At 36.5% G+C, this 21,692-nt stretch overlaps 1 protein-coding gene across 1 annotated transcript in view; it reads right to left on the reverse strand.

Moving 5' to 3' along the window:
- Window positions 1-21,692, reverse strand: part of rmdn3 (regulator of microtubule dynamics 3) — a 63,795-nt gene that overhangs the window by 21,627 nt on the left and 20,476 nt on the right. Inside the window, exons 7-8 of the mRNA XM_088648464.1 lie at window positions 2,511-2,586; window positions 1,912-1,989 (exon numbers count right to left, since the gene is read on the reverse strand). Of these exons, the coding sequence (XP_088504590.1) occupies window positions 1,912-1,989; window positions 2,511-2,586 (154 nt within the window). The remainder of the gene's footprint in view (window positions 1-1,911; window positions 1,990-2,510; window positions 2,587-21,692) is intronic.

A 21,692-nucleotide genomic window follows, 5' to 3' on the forward strand; every position in this document is an offset into this window, starting at 1 on the left:
GTTGTGCATAATGAAAATCCATAAAACCTTCATCACAAAAAATAATAAGGTAATATGACTGCAGAAAGTCTTATTTATATAAGTCTTATAACGAACGTCTCATAAGTTAAATCTCTGAGGTGATCTGAAGAAGTAAGCCTACACATGCTTTTCATAAGTGCTTAGTTCCATGTCACTTAAAGTACTTTGATACCTCTGATGACCTGTATTTACTGTTTTCTGCTGGTCCATAATTGCTCCCATGTTAAAACAACAAAGAGAGACCTACCTCACACTCCAGTGCATGTCACTGTTCAACTTCCATATATACAGCAAAGCAAATACTTTATCTTATGTGGTTAGCTACTAAACTTTATTTGTTTTCATACGGTATTGTCAAATTATTATGCAGTGTTTAAATTAGAGACTGACCTAAACAGGAGAATAAACAAAGGCATAGACTTCAAGCCTGGTGTTCTTGGAGTCTGTCAGAAATGCATGGAAAAACCTACAAACCTTGTTAAAGCGTCTCTGCAACACTGCCACCAAGCCAAGTCTGTCTTGTGTTCCTGTTGTGGAACTGATTAAAGGCCAAATGTTCACTCTCAACCTCAAATTATTCTGAAAAATGGACCAGATATAGTTGAACTCTGCTGTGTAAATGCTTAATGGTTGAAAGCTACAATGTAGTAATTGTATATCTTCTGTTAACCACTTCATCTCATCTATACAGTACCTCAATCACTAAATCAGGAAATCAAGAGAATACTGAAAGGACCTACTATACAGCTGGTATTAAATAGCTTTGGAACTCGGGAGCAATAAAGTTATCATACATTTCAGGAAGCATGGTTTGACAAATATATCTTGATAGCACCATAAGTTCTCAATCACATAAATACACTTTGTATAATTTTAGTAATATTAAGAGCATGACTTAAGCATAAGAATTTACAGAGATGATCATAGGGTGTATATAAAATTGTACTAGAGATAACCAGAGATTATATAAAGTTTAAGATAAAAAGTTCAATTTGTTTTCTGGGGGATCCAGAGTATCTCAACCTCTCAAAATAGTCATTTTGAGTGCATCTTAGAAGCTGCTGACTCACACCTGGGTGACATCAGTGCCAGTTATAACTAAGATGGCCCAATCAGCAGCACAGCACTGTGTTCTGGTAGGACCACAGAATTGATTCAAACTGAGAATAGGAGGCACTCCTTTACGCAAAGGGCTGTGGGAGTCTGGAAGCAGCTGCCTAACTATTTTGATGATGCTGGTAACCTGGCTTTCTCCCAGGAAATGGCTGGATGAGATCTTTGGATCAGTAGACTACGAAAAAAAACAGTAAGATAGACGGGACAAATTGTATCCCCTAGTTTATAACCTTTTTTATGTTCTTGATTGGCAGAGCACAACTGTAGCACATTCCTGGGACCCTTGAAACACCTGTGATTTGCACCTCTGACATCAGGGAGAGACGCGACAATCCAATCCTCAAATCAGTGCTAACTTGCCTACTAAGATGCTGTGGAGCTGCAGTAGGTCAAAAGTGAAATTATTCTGGCAGGTGAGCATGTCTGAAAGTGTTCATTCTTCCCACCCAGGTTAGAAGTCATAGATATTAAAGGACAGCTTTTATGCAATTTCAGACTGAATGTTTCTAACAACAAGTGTTTTTTTTTAATATATAAGACTTGGTCACAGTCTTAGACAGAACAAGTACCTTGGATATTAGAATAGGTTCAGAATTGTTTAAAATGATTATATGCAGCAGTGTCCAAAGATTGTGTAGTTACTTTAAAATATAATAAATTTCCTGTGATCTAGAAGGGTCTCATCTTAACATTTCTAATTAAATGACTATTGGGTCATCCCCATTTTTACTTCCTTCAGTTTCTCAGAATATAGTAAACATAATATCAGCTCACCTCATAGCACCATCTTCCAAGCATATAGTAACACATTGCATCATTGGGCTTCAATCTGATTGCCTTATCAATATGTTCCTGTACAAATGGGGAAAAAAACAGAAAATTTTAAGAATGTTATGTGAAAGCAAACCACAAAATATTTTTTTCTGAACCATTTGGTTAATCAATGGCAAAACCTTTTAGATCAAACTAAAAGTATGTGAGATTTAGATTGATAGTGGAAAACATCTAAATGTGCTGGGAAAGAGGTTTCACAATCTTAGTGAGCAACCGTGGTCTGTTTTAAAAATAAAACATGGTTGACATGAATTAATAGCACAAGATGGACTGTTTCAAATACACAATGTTTGCTATTTAAAATAAATTGCTTTAAATGCATTGTTAGGGCAAATTTGGTTTCGGTACCAATCAACTTATTATTTATGCATATATAATATAAAAACACTCCTTTTAAAAAGAACTTTTCCACAAAACATAATTAACACACACAAGGTTTCCACAATATTAAACTATTCATTTATCAAAAAATCCAAAATTACTAGTAAAAATGGCTTCAAAAGCAGATAAAGTAGAAATTAACCACAATGAGGAATTACCTTAAAAATGTGTCCACTCTTCAGCCGTCCATGGATACTCTCGTAGTGCGAAGTAATCCCAGTGAGAACAGCAAACCTGTGGAAAACACTCACGGTCAGTGAATGATTAAGTAACACTTTCTGAGTTTACAGGAGACACCCTTCTGAACATAATGTTTTTTTTTTTCAGAAACTGAACACCAACTGTCATTGCTGGGTAAATGTTTTTTTGTAGATAGGACACAATGAGCCTGTCAGTCTATACAACTAATAACCGGTCGGCTTTATTCCCCAGATATAATCAGCAGTCAAACCGGATATACTGAGGAAAACCAAGCATGCCTTCACACTCTGTTGAAAGACTTGTCATGACAGCAGCACACACTGGTCATTTCTAAAAAGTGGACTCTATGGTCTTTAGTGGTTTCAAATACACCATTAAGAACAGATACTGTACATAGACAACCCTATATACTAATGTTTCAGGAAGGCATAGCTTTACATACACTTTTTGTTGCAAGTGATACAGAAAGACATCAGCTTCCTTGAAGTCCAATCTAATCAGACCTCAAAAGCAAAGCAGGAAAAGGGCTGTTCACTATTTGGATGGGAGTTCACTATTTGAATTAGGTTTACCTCAGCATTGATTTTATTGGACCACTAATTGTTACTACTCCCTCTGGACCCAAAAATTATAAACCCATGGTGACAAGGCACACAATGCAGTGGCAGGAATCAATCACCCCCATTTGAAAGAGTAGAAATCTGAGCCCAGTGCGCTGGTCAAGGACCAATTCAATTGAATTTAATAGTGAACAAAAGGGTATTAATTTCATAAGTTTTCAAAACAAGAACAATAGAACAAAAACCATATAACATTTAAATACCAGCCCACCACCATCACTGGAACCCTAGTAAGTCCCCTAAAACAAGAATAGACATCCACAACAGAAGCAGTAGCAAGCCAGGTTTTTACTATCCCATCCCCGGAATAATGGACCTGAGCAGGAGATATATAAATAAGACAGACCAGGATCCAATGTTGTCAGTGATTTAAAAAAAAATAGTTGCCCTCACTTTTTTATATTTTACACCTTCCACATTTGCAAACCCTAATTATTGATCAACAACTACAGTACATTGCTACAGCCTCCAACCAAGATAGGAGGAACTATTTTACTGTTTTACCACAACCTCAGCAACTTGCCATTTGACATCTCAACATGGCACTACAGGTGAGTTAGAGCTAACTGGGAGAGCAACATGTCATCCTGACATCAGGGCAAGCTCACAGGTACCGGGCGAGTATTATGGTACTGTAAGTATAGGAATTCACAAACAACTCTAGTCCACCTAACATGGTCTCATCTGTCTGACTGCATGTTGTCACTTCATGAACGCAACTCACAGTTCCTCTAGATGATTAGAAGCAGTAATTTCAGAGATCTCAGTCTCTACTACAATGCTGTAAGAGCTACTAGCAATGAATGAATGCTGTACAATTAGAGGGCTGAAACCACAGGCAAAGCACATTGAATGGGAAATAGCATACAAAAATGCCATTAATGAAACTGCTGATCCTCCATCTATTTAAAACGCCTCTTTATCTTGCAAGAAAATGAATGAAACAGCTGAGTATTTTTTTCAAATTTCATCTGCAGTCAACTAATGTTGAAGGCATATACTAAGACAAAACTAAAAAATATTTTAATACAAACTAGTTAAATGCTTTAAATATGAAAAAATAACTGTAGGCAAAGAGGAGGTCTGGTTAGTTATTTTTAAAGAGATATTGATCATCTCTAGAAATTCCAGTGTCTTTGATGAGTTTAATATGGTTATAAAAATTAAAGATATTGGTTATTAATCTTCACATCTCATGCACATAGTTAAAATAATACCTTTAGGCTAGATTTCTGTTGTTGTTTATAGCCTATCCAAAACTACATCTTGCACACAGATTTTATTGTATGCATCAGTCATCCAGCAAAATAGTTCAGAATTAAAAGTGAATGTTTAATACACTATTTTTTTTATTTTTGCAAGCACATCTGGTATATTTAGTAGAAGAGATGAGACCTTTTTGATCAGCAACAAAACATTAAATATATATTCAATGTAATTCTGAACATTGTGAATTCCTAGCATTTGAAATATCATGAGAATCCATGTTTTAAATCCCCATATTGGATACAAAGAAATGAAACTGAATGAAGCAAATGAGAGTAAATATTTTCATAGGCAGTTTCAACACAATCTGACTGTAACCAAATAAGTCTCTATGTTATTTACAAGATAACACACTTTAAAGCAATCATTGAAGACATAAACAAACTACTCCAGTTACACTGCTCTGTTACAAAATGTCCTATGTTTTCATGCAATTCCTATATAAAATGCATGGAGTACTGAGGTCTAAGCTGTGCTTCAGGAAAGATGTCAACCTTTTGAAAAATCAAACCGTTCTTTGTTTTTTTTAATACTTTTAATGTTTATTAGATTATTAATATTTCTGATTAATTAAGACAAATGACTGATGCCCGGCTTCTTGAACAAATGCAGAATTAATTGCAATTTCCCCTTCATTAGCCCAATAGATGTTTAATCAAAAATGAAGGAAACTGATATTTTAAGAAAATAAAATAACAAATCCTGCCACAGAAAGAAACTCAATATCTGGAAAAAAGCCTTAAATCCACATTTGGGAAGTGTGGAAACCATTTACAAGGAATTTATGACAAAAGTTATTTTATAAAGTTTCCACTCTCCCAAATAACACTCTGGGCAGTTTTCTTCTGAGTCGCATGTTATTTCCAAATGTAAATTCCACATAATACCTCAATCCAGGACTAGTGTCATTATAATCTGAGACCTCTAAGACAGAAAGTTATCATAATCAGATAAACGGCATTATGAATCTGGTTTGGATTTGTAGTCCTTAAATGAAGCCTGTCAGTGTCTGTGGAGCAGTTGTTCATACAGAATTACAAAATAAAAATGCAAAACAAACAAACTGGTCAATATTTACTTCTGAACCTTCTAATATGTTGCAATAAGATACTTAGACTTTAAAAGGAGCTCCAGGAATATAAACTACACTGAATTCTAAATTATTAAAACTGAGAAATAATGGGTTAAAACTGTGTAAACAGTAAGCAAAACATACCAAGCCAAATGATTCTAAACAGTTCATTAGATGACATCCACAGCCCAGAAAGCAGAGTGGGATGTAGAACCTGAAGGTTTGTAAAGAGGGTTTGAAATTTCATGTCCGTATTTCCAAGCTCAGCAACCGTCAGGTGTGTTGCATAACTGTAACACTGATGGCTGGGTATCCAAAAGATTCAATACAATTGGTGGAGCTGATAACTCAATTTTGCTGTTTTCACTCCATATTTATATCACAATAAAGTAAAGGTTATTGCAGGTGAAAAGGACCACAAAACAAAAGGTTTTAACAAGGATTACAGTGCAGTTTAGGTTATTTACTTGCAGCAACACAGCAATATTCCTCAAGACATGATACTCTAAGTACTTGTATTAGAGGTCATCATGGCATTTTTATTTCTATCTTCATTAAGCATTAGCATTTTGTTCAAGCAGGTTTCTGCCATAGTGTGTAGCTCAGTAAGTCAGAAGTCAAATTTAATGACAAAGGTTTTAGCGATAGATTTACATGACAGACTGGACAGACCGAAAAAGCTTTTGATTTAATTTAATTCCACTTAAGCTTCAATTTAATTAGCTTTGAATATCAGTGTCAAGAACATTGTTCCGAGAACACTGTTAAAAGAGAGACTGCATGATGCAAACCCTCTTCAATATAATTCAGATCAGTAACAGAATACATCTTAACAAATCAAGAATGAATATTTAATAGGATGCAAGGAGAGAAATAATAAGGCAATGCCTGCAGGGCACAGATCTCACACAGTTTGTGAGTACCAGTGAGTGTATGACCTTGGTCAAACCACAAGATTCCAGATGACTGCAGTTTGGTTACAATAGCTTCCTCACACGCTGGCGAACAAGGACTTAAACTGTCCTACAAAGCAAAGTACGCAGCACAAGACAGCACGGTGTAGACAGGAGTCGGGGAGTCTGCTCTAAATCTCAGCGCTGGGATCACATAGCCACAGAGAAACCATTACAGTGAGGCCTGCACTTTGGCTGACTCCCCCTTACAACAGGCCGCTTTTCCCCCATTTAGACCCCCCTACACCCCCCCCGGTTGCCAGGAGGCAAGATATATCACTCTCGGCAGCACACCACCTCCAAGGTAGCGGTTCTCCATACTGCCAATAAAAATAAATCCAGCCTTCTTTTTCTCTTCTCTGACCAAAGCCGTTCTGCATCACAGAGAAGTCAAGAGAACTGCCAGAGCTGAATGCCAACAACTACAGGATTTCAAAAAAATGACCTGACTTAACTAAAACTACGTGGAAAGCGTGCAACCACCAGGGTCCAGTCAAAGGCATGCATGTCTTGATTGTACTTTAAAGTCAACATGTACATATACTGTAGTTCTTACTTTACCAGAAAAAAGACGAGAGCTCACAAAATGTCACTACCAAATATCCATATTTACTGGTGTGGAAAAAGGGAAAAGGGTATTCATAATCCTCTGGCAGGGCAGAATGCAGAATTTGCAAAAAATGCATTTAATGGGAAATGTTGAAAATGTGTGATGCTGGTTAGGTTTCAAATGCTGCATTAAGGTGAAAAAGAGTGAAAAATGAAGAGATTAAATAAAAAATTCATCTCAGTTAATTTAGGTAGGAAACAAATTAACAAGCATCTCTCATTGTATATTTTGTTATGCAGTGCAAGAGATCACTTTGTCTCAAAGTATGAATATGTTAAAGCTAAAGAATGTTCTTGAGGCACGCAGAATGTTATTCAACCACAATAAGGGCTATTGATGCAATCATATTTTCAGTCTTTTTTTAGAAGGCATGGTTTTTATAAAAGCAATAAGAAACAAAGATTGCTGCTGCTGAACATAATGATGCCTTTTGATATGGAACAATGGCTAACTGCACTCTGAATCACAGTAAAATGAATTTAGATGTATTTCGCATTCAAAATACTCTAACATGGAAAAGGATACTCTTCCACCATTCTGCAATAAGGGCTGTAGTAATTTATCACTTCTAACAGCAGCCCATGAAACAAAGAGCTGAATAACAGAAATTTCCGATTCTAGCATTTGAGGTCTCATTTCAATGGCTATTTGTTTAGAGTGCAGTAAAGTTAAAAAAAAGGTCATAGAGAGTTTTCAAAAAGCAGCTGTGTAGATGCTATTCCCATTACAAACAGTTCAAAACGGAATACAACACAAGTGTGTTATATACAGCTGGGTGACTGATCCAAAAAAAACAAAAAACAAAATGCAACACATCTTGCTATCAAAACTACTTTAAATTGCCCCAGTAATGAAAAATCAGGACTGAATGGTACTTTCTGCATCATTCAGGTCATTGCCGAAGACCAGCCTTGATTAATATCAGAATCATTACTTTTGTAATGTTGTTGGTTTTAGTAGCTGCAAATTTTACAGACTTGGAACAAATAACTTCTGTAATATATTTATAAATGCACTGGAAACAAAATAGGATTTAAAAAAAAATCTGGCAAACAATAACTGCTATATAGTTAGATTTCATTAGACAGAGATCAGTTAATAAGCAATGACAGGCATTTTTTAATACAGTATGTACCAAGGAAAGGTGATGACCTTATGGAATGAATAGTTTTATTACCACTTACATAAAAAGTCTGTCTGCTGAGTGAAAAGCTGTAATACAATACAGAAATTCAACAATGAATTGGACCTATTAAAGCTACTCTCTGCTACATATTGGCAACAGTTTTTGAATTGGACAAGCACTGTTTAAAGGGATTTGATTCGTGCAGAGATACAAATGTAAACAAAGATTACTGTTCTCACTGAAAACAAAACACAAAAGCTTAGAACCAACAAGACATATTGTTTTGAAAACAGGAAATTATAATATTATTATTGCATTCTGATTGGAATGTGTGGAACATATTTTTTTTAATGATTATATTAAGCTTCTAACTGCTAGCAAGCACGTTCACCTAAATTGTCCTATTAAGGTACCAAACTGTATAAATTAATGCAAATGTAAGTTGTTTTTAAAAGAGTACTCCAAATATTTTAGTAAGAAGTAACTTCATTTTTTACCCCCTTTTCATCCTTAAAAATGCTCTTGTCCAGTAATTAATACTCAGACTATGGCACATCCTAACATGCTTGACTATTTAATTGTCTTGCAGCGGGACTATTGAATAAAGTAAACATACTTTATAACATACATAAAAATTTAGTGTCCTGTACAGACCCTGAAACTAAAACAAGAAAATAAAATATTTCATAGTATGACTTGGAATTTTAGATGTAATCTTAATCTCAAAATTAACAGATTAATTCATGCGTCATGTATCCTCTGAATATGTACTCGATTCAGTTCACTGCCATGCACTGCTTTTTTACTCTATACATAATGGCATGACCATGAGTCCCTGAATATAAGACACAGACATACAGTAGGAGAGCAAGAAAAATTATCCTGTACAGCCTTTGTAGACCAGGAAGTGTACACATTTGTTAGTTATGTTTCCGTTGCCATTATGTACACCACTGTCATGCAAGTAAGCATTAAAATGGCATTAAAATGTTTCAGCAGTGCATACTGTACCTCAACAAACTCCAATACTAACAATTTCAGTTGTTTTGATTAGTTTTATAGACACTGCATGCATATAATTGATTTCTGAGCATTTCTGTGAAACCAGGCACCATTTTCTATTTTCAGGAAGTATGATTATTAGACTAAGAAAAACATTAAATGAAGCTACTGTACCATTTCAGTAACATGGAACGCAACACAAGTGCCACCTTTTATCTATTTTGAGTAGTGAAGACGAAGTGCAGACTGTAGTATCTGGACCAGACCGTAGTATACCGCAGTCTGCTTTCTCTAACATGAGTTTTAATGTACATTGTAGATGGCTGCATCTGTATTAGTTCCTTACACTTATTTTCAGAAATCACCTCTTGATGCGCAAGGTCATCCAAGAATATTGGATTACAGCTACCCAAAACCTATCCTGCAAAGGAAAGGTTAGAATTGCCAGTCAGTCATTTAGCATTGCAGCAGTGGCAACAGAGCTCTATTCAATTCTACCGATAGGATTTGAAAAATCTAACTTCATTAAAGGAAAGCATTACTGACATTTAAGAGCTTGTGCCCACAGACGAATGAACCGATTTGTATGAGATCTGGGTGTCACTATAGAGACTGAAGACTGATATGGAAAGGATAGAAACACTCTACCAAGTCATACTGTAAATACTGAACAGCCATAGTCCTTGCTGGCCACCACAAATTCCTGTATTCAATCTGTAGTCCTGGGTGAACCAAGATGAAGGGTGCTTTTGTCATTAAATTCTGTCAACTACAAATGATGAAAGTGTATTTTGAAAATTGTCCAGAAAAAAAAACAGAATTAAGTTGCAGAAAGTACTGTTATTGTATCCAATAAATCCTTATGTTTAAAAGCCCCGTGATATTTTTGTATATTTTCCTATCATATTCTAGAAGCTAATCTCCACAAGACTGGACTCACCAGTGGATGATAATCTAAATATATGGCTGACTGTGGACACTGTTAAGGAGTATAAGCAACAGAGAAAATATTTTTTTTAAAAGGGATTTTGCTACGAATATGAATTTTTTACATATACTTTTGACATTCCTAATTACAATGTAGGAACTTGAAAGATTAACACTGTCACACATGTATCCCTTTACATAGTGATACAAAAGGACAGCAAATTAAAAAATTAAGCAAGCACATGAACAGGAATCATTTAATTATCTGTATTATTTCTCTAAATACAGTATATCCATTTGGAATACAGCAACGTCCTGACAAGTTTCCTGTCATCATCATGGCAGAATTGTATTGGTTCCTGTGCACTTCCTAATCGCAGCACTCAAAGGACTTCATAACTACTGAAAAACTTTTGACTTCATCGTCCAGGGGTCTATAATGATAATATGAAATGCAAACTAAAGGAGGGAAGTCACAGAAGTTTAAAAGTGGAATCTCTTCAACCACAGAGCTTCTTCCATGCAATAACAGAACAGCAGTCACTGGAATGTATCTCTTGTGATGAAAAAACGGAGACTCCATAAGTGATAGAAAAGTATACTTAATCAAGTATTGCTTTATTAACTTGAATTGACATTTGAATAGTTCGAGTATTCCTGTAACGTTTAGTAAGGCTCTAGTACTGTATTACTGTGTATCACCTGAAGGCTCTACAGCCGAAAAGTTGTGCTGCTTTTCTTCTTTTCTGCATGGAATAAACCTTTACTTGTCCCATTTTTGAATATCTGAAAGTTGGCTGTGGTTTTCTTCAGTTTTAAGCTTTGTTTACCAAAGTACAGACAGCATTTATCCTGCGGTAAATCTTTAACACTTGAAGTCATTATATTATTTCACTAATGTTTTGGATTTTAATAAAATTGCAAGTAAAAAAAAATATCTGAATAAAAAAACTTTGGATTATTAAACCATGAGAAATCATTTGTTTCCATTATATACAGTAAGTAAAATATTTAACAGCAAATGATGTGGCTAAGTATTTGAGTTCGGTGTAAAATGGATGTTTCCATTTTTTTGCACAGCTTTGTATCTTTGAACTCAAAGATCATCCAGATTTCAAATGCTGCTCATCAAATATACAGCATCAAAAATAACAGTAAAGATGGGGAAAAAGGCGAGAAGTGAAAAGACTTTTCAGTGACCTTGATTACATCATGGACCCACTCTGTACTAATGGAGGCATTTAGCCGTTAATGTTTCGCCTATAGATCCTGTTCAAAGATATCCGCTGGAAGCATACTGTCATCCAAATGATTGCTTAAGTGCACAAACTGTAGCCAGCTGTTAGCCTTTGCTGAAAGGGATTACACCCTATAAAAGCACTGACAGGGCATTTTTATCAGCAACACAAGCTACACGTGTATTTAATCTTAGTGATGATAAAGTTTCAGCCATATGGAGGACATCCAGCTAGATACTCCAGTAAACAGTTACAAACACTTTTATAATTAACAAACAGACAAAACAAGGGGAAAATGAAAAAAAAAAAACTTGGAAATCCCAGTTTCTCTATCTCTAAAAAAATGTCTCTTGCGGGCACGTACCACACTGTAAAAGAAAATTGTTGACTTTGTAGACTTGTTGATTGATTTCCACAACAAGTCCTGTCTTTGTAATGGTTTTACCATATGAAATGTCACAAAGAAATTGCAATAAAGACAGTTTAACGGGGTATTGTTCTTTGAAGCAGAAAAATACATTTTGGTTTTAATGAAATTCAAGTAGACACAACTTTCAATATTGGTACAGTTCAAAACTGCTAAATTTCTTCTGCTAAATGAACAGTTTTCAAGTTTTATCAGAACATTTCAACTGTTCATTGATTTCTGAATTCAAGAACCAAACTGGCCACAGATACAAAGACAAAAAAAAATCAAGTGCAAGCAGAGATTCAAACCAATGGACCAAAAAAAGTATTCTACACAACACACAGTCGCTATGAATGTGGGAATTTATCCTTCCTGCATTTACACGACTTCATTTATTATTAAGGATTAAATATGGACAGTACAATGGGGAAGATTGTACAAGGAAGGAGAGGACCAAATCTACAAGATTGCTAAACATAGAGCGAGACAGAAAAAAGATATTATCCGGGTGGCGGTACTCAAGGATGGAGAAGGCAGAGTCTTGATTAAACAAGAACAGATCAAACAAAGATGGCTGGAGTACTTCAAAAATCTGTTAAATGTAGAAAATGAGAGGGAGAACCTAGTGGAGGCAGACGTAGTGTGTGGACCAATCCAAGAAATTTCAGTAAAGGAAGTGACAGAAGCTATCAAAGAGATGAAAGTGGGCAAAGCAACTGGACCATCAGGAATAGCAGCAGAACACTTTAAGAACCTCGATGAAGAGGGGATTCAGTGGCTGACGAGATTGCTAAACAATATTGCAAAGGAAGAGAGAATTCCAGAAGAATGGACAAAAAGCAGTATGGTTACCATCTACAAGGAGAAAGGAGACCCAATGGAGTGTAAAAACTATAGAGGAATAAAACTTCTGGAACATGGATTGAAAATCCTGGAAAAAATTCTGGACAAGAGACTCAGGAAGATAATCAGGATCCACAACTCACAATTTGGATTCTCAGCGGGGAAAAGCACAACAGATGCCATTTTTGTGATGAGACAGTTACAGGAGAAGACACTAGAGAAAGGGAAAAAGCTGTATGTGGCCTTTCTGGACTTGGAGAAGGCATATGACCGTGTGCCCAGAGAGGTGGTGTATTGGTGCTTGAGGAAGAAAGGAGTACCAGAAAGCATGGTGAAGTTAGTTCAAGCAACCTATAGAGATACAACTACAAAGATGATAACACAACAGGGAGAGACAAAAGAGTTTGAAATCACAGTTGGAGTACACCAAGGATCAGCACTAAGTCCTTTCCTTTTCATAAACATTATTGACACACTGACAGAGGAGGTAAGAACAGAAGTGCCTTGGGAACTCATCTTTGCTGATGATGTGGCACTGATGGCAGACTCAGAAGTAGAACTACAGGAGAAAGTGTTCAAATGGCAGAGGAGTCTGGAAAAGGGTGGACTGAAAATGAATGCAGAAAAATCTGAAATAATGGTAATGGAGAGAAGAGGAGATACTATGACCAATGTTGAGGAGACAAATGGAGGAAAACTGAAACAAGTTGATGACTTTAAATACCTTGGATCAAAACTGGTAAAGGGAGGAGAAACACTGGAGGCAGTAAAACAAAGAGTGAAAGCTGGATGGAACAAGTGGAGAGAAATAACTGGAATAATCTGTGACAGGAAAATTCCCAGAAAGTTAAAGTGCAAAATGTACAAGACTGTGATTAGACCTGTATTACTATATGGAGCTGAATGCTTGGCAGTTGGAAAGAGGGAAGAGAACTTGATGAGAAGAACTGAAATGAGGATGTTGAGATGGATTCTGCAGATTTCAATGAAGGATAAGATCAGAAATGAAGAAATCCGTAGACGATGTAGGGTGGTGGATGTGGTTGAGAAGATGCGAGAAGCGAGGTTACGGTGGTATGGACATATCATGAGGAGGGACGTTGAGGAAGTAACAAAGAGGGTAATGGAATTTGAGGTGGAAGGTAACAGAGGAAGAGGCAGGCCTAGAAAGAGATGGATAGATTGTGTGAGAAAAGATATGGAGGTATGTGAAGTGAGTGAGGAAGATGTGCTCGACAGAGACAAATGGAGAAGAGCAACCAAAGCAGCTGACCCCAGGACAGTCTGGGACTAAGGCTGTGAAAAAGAAGAAGAAGAAGAAGAAGAAGAAGAAGAGTACAATGGGGAAGATAAATGAGAGTATTTATAAATTGTAAAGATACCCATCTGTTATGAATGTTGAGGTAAAAGGTTGTGAAATGGCTGGTTGCTTTGTTCTGTTACACAATTTTGCTGGAAATATACAGAAACCAAGGTAGTATGGCTGCAGGCAACGGGTTCATTCCCAAAACTACGGACAAATAATTTCAATGCTGGTACGAATGGGAATTCACATACTGTACACCAAAAGGAAGAAAACAATTAAAAAAAATAAAAACAAGACAGAAAAGTAAGAACATTTTAAACAAAAGCACATGCATTGTAAGCTGAAGCTGAGCTGATTTAATTTTATTTACTGGTAAGACACCAGTCATCGTGCACAAACCATATGAGAAAATACTTTACTTGTCTGTTTTGGTGGTAATTCAGTCCTCTCACACTGTTAAGAGGTTCCAGATTACAGCTGTGCTCTTGCTTGGGCTCTTAACTTGTCCATCACCTCTGGACTTGTTTTCACCCCCAAGCTTAGTGATGTTGTCAGAAGTAGTCATACAGTATATGATATATATATATATGGGTATGTAGTTTATACAGTACATATACAGTCAATGCCCAAAAAACGTATTACATCAGTTACCAAACTGCAGATATAATCCCGTTAGATAAATTTCCTGATATACCTGGTCAACACCATAATATGACATAATATGAGACATTTTACGGTGTCCAGATGTCCCATTTGGTTTGAAAATTCCTAACCAGATGGAAGATAAACTACTTACAGCAGAAGAGCTATTTTCCTTGGAGGTCTCCCATCCTTGACTATTTTCTGAACTACAGTATGCATTGTTTGATCGTTTCGTAGCTGATATGCTTATACCAGCCCTTGTTCATTTTTGATGCTTCGGGTATCCGTTGCTCTGATGTGCGCCACTTAAAATGTCCGGAGTCACTCAGCTAAAGTCAGGCTGACAGGCTTAACATGGCAACATGAAGAAAGCAACATGGAACAACTTTACAATGTGCTGCATAGGCCAGCATGTAGTGTTTTACAAACATTTATCTTAAGATTTCAAGAAGCCCAGAAAACATTTGACAAAGTTAAATTTAATCTCTAAATAACTGGGCTTCATAGAAGAGACTGGATAGGGACAGTAAAGAGTTAAACCTGCAAGGTGGTGTGCTTGAACAACTGAGAAGTAAATCTAACTCTCAACAATCCAATTTTCTGGTCAATTCTTCTAGCAGACCATGAAAATCTCATGCTGGGGGTGTCCAATATGAAAATCATTTGTGCACATAGTACAGGCTTACTGCTTCAATTACCCAAGCATCTCCTGAGCATACTGCAACTCGTGCTCTGATACATAGTCAAAATGAAAACAAGAAGACCTCAGGGATGCTGGGAGCTGTGTGCACAGCCATACCAAACACAGGCAATCTGGACACCTGCAGAATTCGATTCGAAAAACAATTATCCTAACCTCATCTAGTTTTCAGAAAATCAGTGGATACTGCCAAGTGAAACAACTTAGAGTACAAAAGGCTGACTCGAAAATTGCTATCTTTTGTGAATGTACTGTCAGTAGGGTTAGGGGTTAGGTACATAATGAGAAGAAAAAATTCCATCGAACCAAAAGATACGAATGTCAGGACTCAACTGGAAAATTAAAGGAGGGAGGCAAAGTGAACTTACCCTAAAGCCCAAACTCTACTCAAGTTACATGCTGATATCAATTTAGCACCTGTGTAACAGCCAAAAGAAGCAATTGTTGTGAACTAACCTCTGTGGTTCTATAAAAAGTGATAACTGCTGCCAAAACATATAGCTTGCGTAATGTGAGGTCTGGAAGCCAGAAAGAGTGTGATTACGTGACCTCTAGCAGTCTGTTAAAGTGGCTGAAGTAAAACCACTGAGGGAATGGCCATACAGCTAACTGCTCTCTTCCTAGTAACTAAAGAACGGAAGATCATAAAACAGAAAAAGAAAGGGAAGAGAAAATTTTTTTAACTGCCCAGGGGTCTTACATATCTAAATTAAACTGTTTTCCCTAAAGGTGGACACAAGAAGACAAGAAATCATCTAGCCCTTATGTGTAAGAGTTGATTGGGCCAGGTAATGAGGTGCTTCAACCGGTTGAATGTCAATCCAGGTTAAAATCCAGAAATACAAACACAAAAGTACAAATTTAGCCACCTTATCAAGACACCAATACATATACAGTATGTCAGAGGCTGGACTAAGTCAGTGCACTGTCATTTAGCCCTCTTGGGTATTTGAAACCAGCAATTTCTAAGTTGGCAATATTTTACTCCCAAACATTGTCCATCAGTGATAGAAAACAAGTCTCCTCACCAAGACTGACATGTACAGTATATGTAATATGCGTAGTCATTACAATAGTTATTCTTTGCAGACTAGTCTACCACACAGGTCCTCTTTAGAAATTAATGAAAGTTTTGTGTATTGCCCTGTCTTACATCTGTGAGTAAGGCACAGATGTGCATGATATACTAATTGTTGAGTAAGACAGACCAGTCAATGGGAGGATCCAAGTGTGATCGTGATCAGGGCAGGAGTGCCAAGTTACTATAGAATTCTACTTACAGCGATTGATGTCATCCTGACTGCACCACACAACACATATCAAAGCTGGGGATCTCATTTAGTGCCATTCCTGTATTATGCATCTTGACATGACAATGTTCCATCAGAACAGTGCATATTCTCATGTTGTTCCCCATAAAAACATTTTTCTTGTAAAATGAGAATGTGATAGCTATGTTGTGGATGCCCTTCTAGCCAGACTGAACAATTGTGGGGGGTGAGCTCAGATGATGATGTGTGGCATCTATGGCTTAGAGATCTCTGAACAGGCACATGCGAGCCCAGGCTCTATGAGTGGAATGAGACAAAATAACACAAGCCAGGATCGTATTACCTGGACCTACCCACAAATGTGACTTGAACAGATTATACCCAAGTTTCCTTTTACAGGCCTAAAGCTGAGTGCTCGCAATAAATTACTCAAAATTAGAACTGATCGCATTGCTGAGAACTGCAGCTGAGAAATGCTGAATGGTATGCACGTGTAATTTTCAGAGCTCACTTCTTTCTTGTTGACTTTGTTTTAAAGACACTAAATTCGATATTTCATAGTTGTCAGAATTCATTAACAAGAATGCCAGAGCACACTGGTCACACTAGTTCCAATGTCTTGGAACAGCTTAATTAACCAGTGTGCTCCCCAGAACTAAATCTGATAAAGCATCTAGGAGGTAGACCTTTGAAGGCACAATGGAGGAAAAATATGAATAACTATTCCAGAAACATTTAAAGCAGCCAACCAATGTACTGCATTAGATGCATGCAATGAGCATGGAGGTTTGTCATATGTATGTCATTTGCACCATATGTGCAGTCACAACCAAGATGTCATGGTTACAAAGCAAACAGCACTGTTTTTGAAAGGAAGGTTGTCTTGTTAAATGATCTGCATCTTTTAATCTCAGATCCCTTAAGATTAAGTTCCCTTAATTACTTTGAGCAGTACAATATGTTACCTAATCATAATTCACCAAAGACTGCTGTGTATTATGATACCTAGAAATTTGTGTGGCTTTGATTTCTCCATGAATCTATAAGTAGATTTTATGTATGATTGTGTTTTAGACTTTTTAGAGGTAAACCAATATTTTGATTTTCTTTCGAGATTTCCCAACTTTATCTTAAATTGTGATGTTTTAGGAACCTTAGTTTTGCCTTTGTATTGTTTTAGTGAGTTGAAGGCAATAGTAATTACCATTTGACCATAGCTGGCAATTTAAAAACAGTGTAGATGATAATGGTGTAGGGAAAGGAATTTTATACCCCTGTACATACAGTATGGATTTGATAAAACATTCTGCAAAACCATTTTTGAGCAACAATGGAAGTTAGCTTTACACTTTCCAACTCTTCGCGTTTGTTTAGGCCTGTGAATCAGAAGGTAAACAAGGGATGATGAGTTAAACACTGTATCCCCAAACTTTTTTCTCCATTCTTATTTTAAATGACCACACTTGCACTTGGGGTGGGAGAATTAATCACATTTTCCCCTCAGAAGTAGCCAGCTTTTTATCTGCCATCACTGAAAATTATTTTCTGGCTGCGTGTTGGAGGAAATGATTCATTAAATGCTGCCGAACGAAGGGGGCAAGAGCGATCCGGTAGCCATTACCGAAAATTAAAACCAGGCTCTTACCTGAGGCCAGAAGCACAAAGTGTGTGAGCTGTAAGAAGGGCCCAGAGGACATGAGGTATACGAAGTCAAAAGAATGACAGCTTTCTCAATTACCTTGCTTAAGTAACCCCTGGCTGCTGTTTTGAAAGCACCAATTTCACAGCAATTAGAATGTTTTGTTGGCATCACCTTCTGATCTGGCACTTGATTAATTCCCTCACTCGTTAAGGTTGAAACCATGACCTTATGGTGCCTGCTACATATGAAATGAGGATCTGATGTTGATAGAGAGTTGTTACAACTCTAAGAATGGAGAAACTCCTACAGGGTACAATCGATTAGAGGCCAGTTTGATTGGTTGCTAGAATCTATTTGATCTCAAGATGCCATCTAGTCATCTCTTGAAAGAAGCCGAGTATCAGGATCAATGATATTGCTGTGCACCTTATTCTTGACTATCAAAACCTCTTGGGTAAAAAACTCCTGTTCTCAGCTTCAAATATATTTTCCCTTAGCTTCCTTGTATGTCCTCTCTGAGGTAGGACTATTATTTTTTGCGACGTATCTAGTGTTTTGCTTTAGACTAGAAAATGATCTAAAATATACTGCATTCTGTGCTGAGCGGTGTAGTATTCACTAAACATTGTCTGGCCCCTGGCTAACACTTAAGCTCCTTTTTATGTTAAACGTAAAACAGGCAATGCCTAGAAAGTTTTCATATCTATCAAAACACACAAGTCAGTAGGCTCCATCTGGCAGAGGAACAAGAAACTGTTAGAAAAAAGCATAATATGAATTCAATAGTTAAAATATTAGGCATGAAATTGAGAAATATAATTGCATGTTAAATTCTTAAATGGGTGTCAATCCATAGAGATAATTATGTTTAATCCAGCGAAAAACTCAAAATTAAATAAAGGTCAAAATTAACTTCAATAAAAGCAAAATCCAGTAATTCAAAAAAAATCATCCTGCACAATGAAAGCAACAGGAGATGGAATCCAGTAAACTGTACCACTCTAAATGATGCCAATGTGAAACAAAAGGTTGTGATGTCCTTTCAGCTCCACTTTCATAAATCAAAATCCATACAGAAACTCATGGTTTAGCCTAATTGTGCTGTTCTGCCAGGAAAACTGATTGAGGAAAGTGTAAATGAGATTAATAACTTCTTTTACAATGTCTTTTACATTCCCCCAAAACTTTCCAGTGCAGGGGAGCATTCTATTTGTGTGATGGCTTCCTGTCTAAAACCTCTATACAGTACCTACATAAAACATGTGGATCGTGACCAACAAAAAAAATCCAAGACTACTTCTGAGCTATTGAATGAAAATTTTGATTAAAACGTATGTTAAGTGCGAAGCAAATTCACTGTCCCGCAAACAAAACAATCTGCTATTTACAGCAAGGCCAGGAATTTTCCAGGTTTTGTGCCTACTGGAACTCCCTTAAAATAATAATTAGATTAGACCTCTAAAACTTTTTATAATATTGAGACTGTTATAATGGTTTTAAGTCAAATACTGCGGCTAGTACCTAACACCACTAAGTACTATCATCTCCCTATATTAAATTTAAAGTTAATATTGGATGAGATCCTTCAATCTATGAGGAACCAAATAAGATAGACAGTGAATAACCTCCTTTCATTTGTACTGTTTCCTATCTGCGATATCGGATTTAAGTTCTTTTAACTTTCTGAAAGGCAGTTTCATAGAAACATTAAGAACTGCATCTTTAGATTACAACACATATACACAGTGTGATAATACATTAATCACTGTTTAGCAGACAAGCAGTTTGGACAAATATTGTTCCACACTGTACAAATTCTGCAAAGTGATAATGAAGCTTATACTGTACAGTAGGTTATTTTCAATGCATACAAACAGAATAATGTGCAAACATCCCGAAATCAAATCATATCTCTGCTCTTAAAACGTATGCATTGCACAATTTCTATTCATGCTAATATCCTAATATTTACAAGTGTTGATTGAGTGTGGGTTTATATTAAATGAATCTACTGTACCTTACTAAAATGTATAAAGAAAGGTTACTCCTTTTCACTTTAACATACTGTACATGAACTTTTAAAATAGCATCTATAGGTTATAGAAGGGTATATTTCCAAGCACTACCTTTTTGAGATAGAACTAGAAAGTCAAAAGTCAGTAAATCACAGGAAATTAAATATAATTATTTGCTAAATATGTTTCTAAAGTGTACATTATGACATGTGAATGTAGACATTTATATTATGTGCACTTACATTTATACTGCATATACACATATTGAAATCACTAGTGATTTTTTGTAATCATCAGTAATGTCATAAACAAGTAGATGAAAAACATATACTGTCTATATACATTGGTGGAGATGAAATGCCTGTTCCGTACAGTACATGTATGTTTATAAACATATTGTTAAGAGGGCAGTAAGGGCAGTAGGCTCGTCTGAACCACAACCTCCAGAATGCTGTGAGGATTGATCTACTACTCTCGATCCCCTGATGAGCCTTGAGAAAATAACAGATAAAATGATCATCAACAATAAGGAAGCAAAATCTTACAAATGCTGGTTGAATGTGCCTTCTGGGGGGGTAACGGGCAAATTCATGAGAAGGGAGAAGCCTTAATTGTGTTCAACCACTGTCATGTCAGAATGAGTGCTGGCTGGGAACTTAACCCACAGACCTAAAACTGCAAGTGCTTGACAGTGGAACTGTGAAAACCCGTGGAACCTGTGAGTTTTGAATGTTTTTTGAGACAGAGTGTCTGGGAGAGAGACTTACTGTAGTGTATAGCCTGAGAAATGTGATGTTTACAAAAAATCGTTAAGCAGCTTATCTGCATCGCTGTGAATAACAAGGGACTGTGAATACCACTGTTATAAACACAGAAAAGGACTTAAGCTTTTGTTTTGTGTTGTCCTCAGACTGTTAATAAAAGATCACTGTTGTCTACCTTCCAGCTGTATTTGTATCTGTTTTTCTGGGCCCTCCTATTTTAAAGATCCTGTTACACAACAAATTCTTGGGTGTGTCAAAATATACTGGATAGTAATATATTACATAGAAACAATGTAAGGTTAATTCAACACTGAAAAGTAAAAAGAGGAAAACATTTTCAGCAGCGGTGTCTTCTTAGGGTATACTGCATATATATTTGGACTACATACAAGATGTTTCTAAAAACAAAATATTTATACCTGCAAAAACTGTCAAATGAAAACAATTTTGCTCCCATACAAAGGGAATATTTGTATGGTCTTTTAATTAGTATCACACAAATAATTTATCATTGTGCATTTTGAAGGATGTCAAATAATTTAAATGCAACAAAGGGGCTGTGAGGGTCAGGTATAGGTGGCAAGCTTAGCCACAGTAACCACCTTGTATTTATAAGGGCTGTTACAAGCTGATATACGACTTAGAAGTAAGAGAGTTGGCGCAAGAAGTGTTCAGTTTCAAGTCTGTGGGTTAAGCGCCCAGCCAGTACTCATTCTGATGTGACCGTGGTTGA

The sequence above is a fragment of the Lepisosteus platostomus genome, chromosome 10, assembly GCF_059453375.1.
Source record: "Lepisosteus platostomus isolate fLepPlt1 chromosome 10, fLepPlt1.hap1, whole genome shotgun sequence".
NCBI classification, from domain to species: domain Eukaryota; kingdom Metazoa; phylum Chordata; class Actinopteri; order Semionotiformes; family Lepisosteidae; genus Lepisosteus; species Lepisosteus platostomus.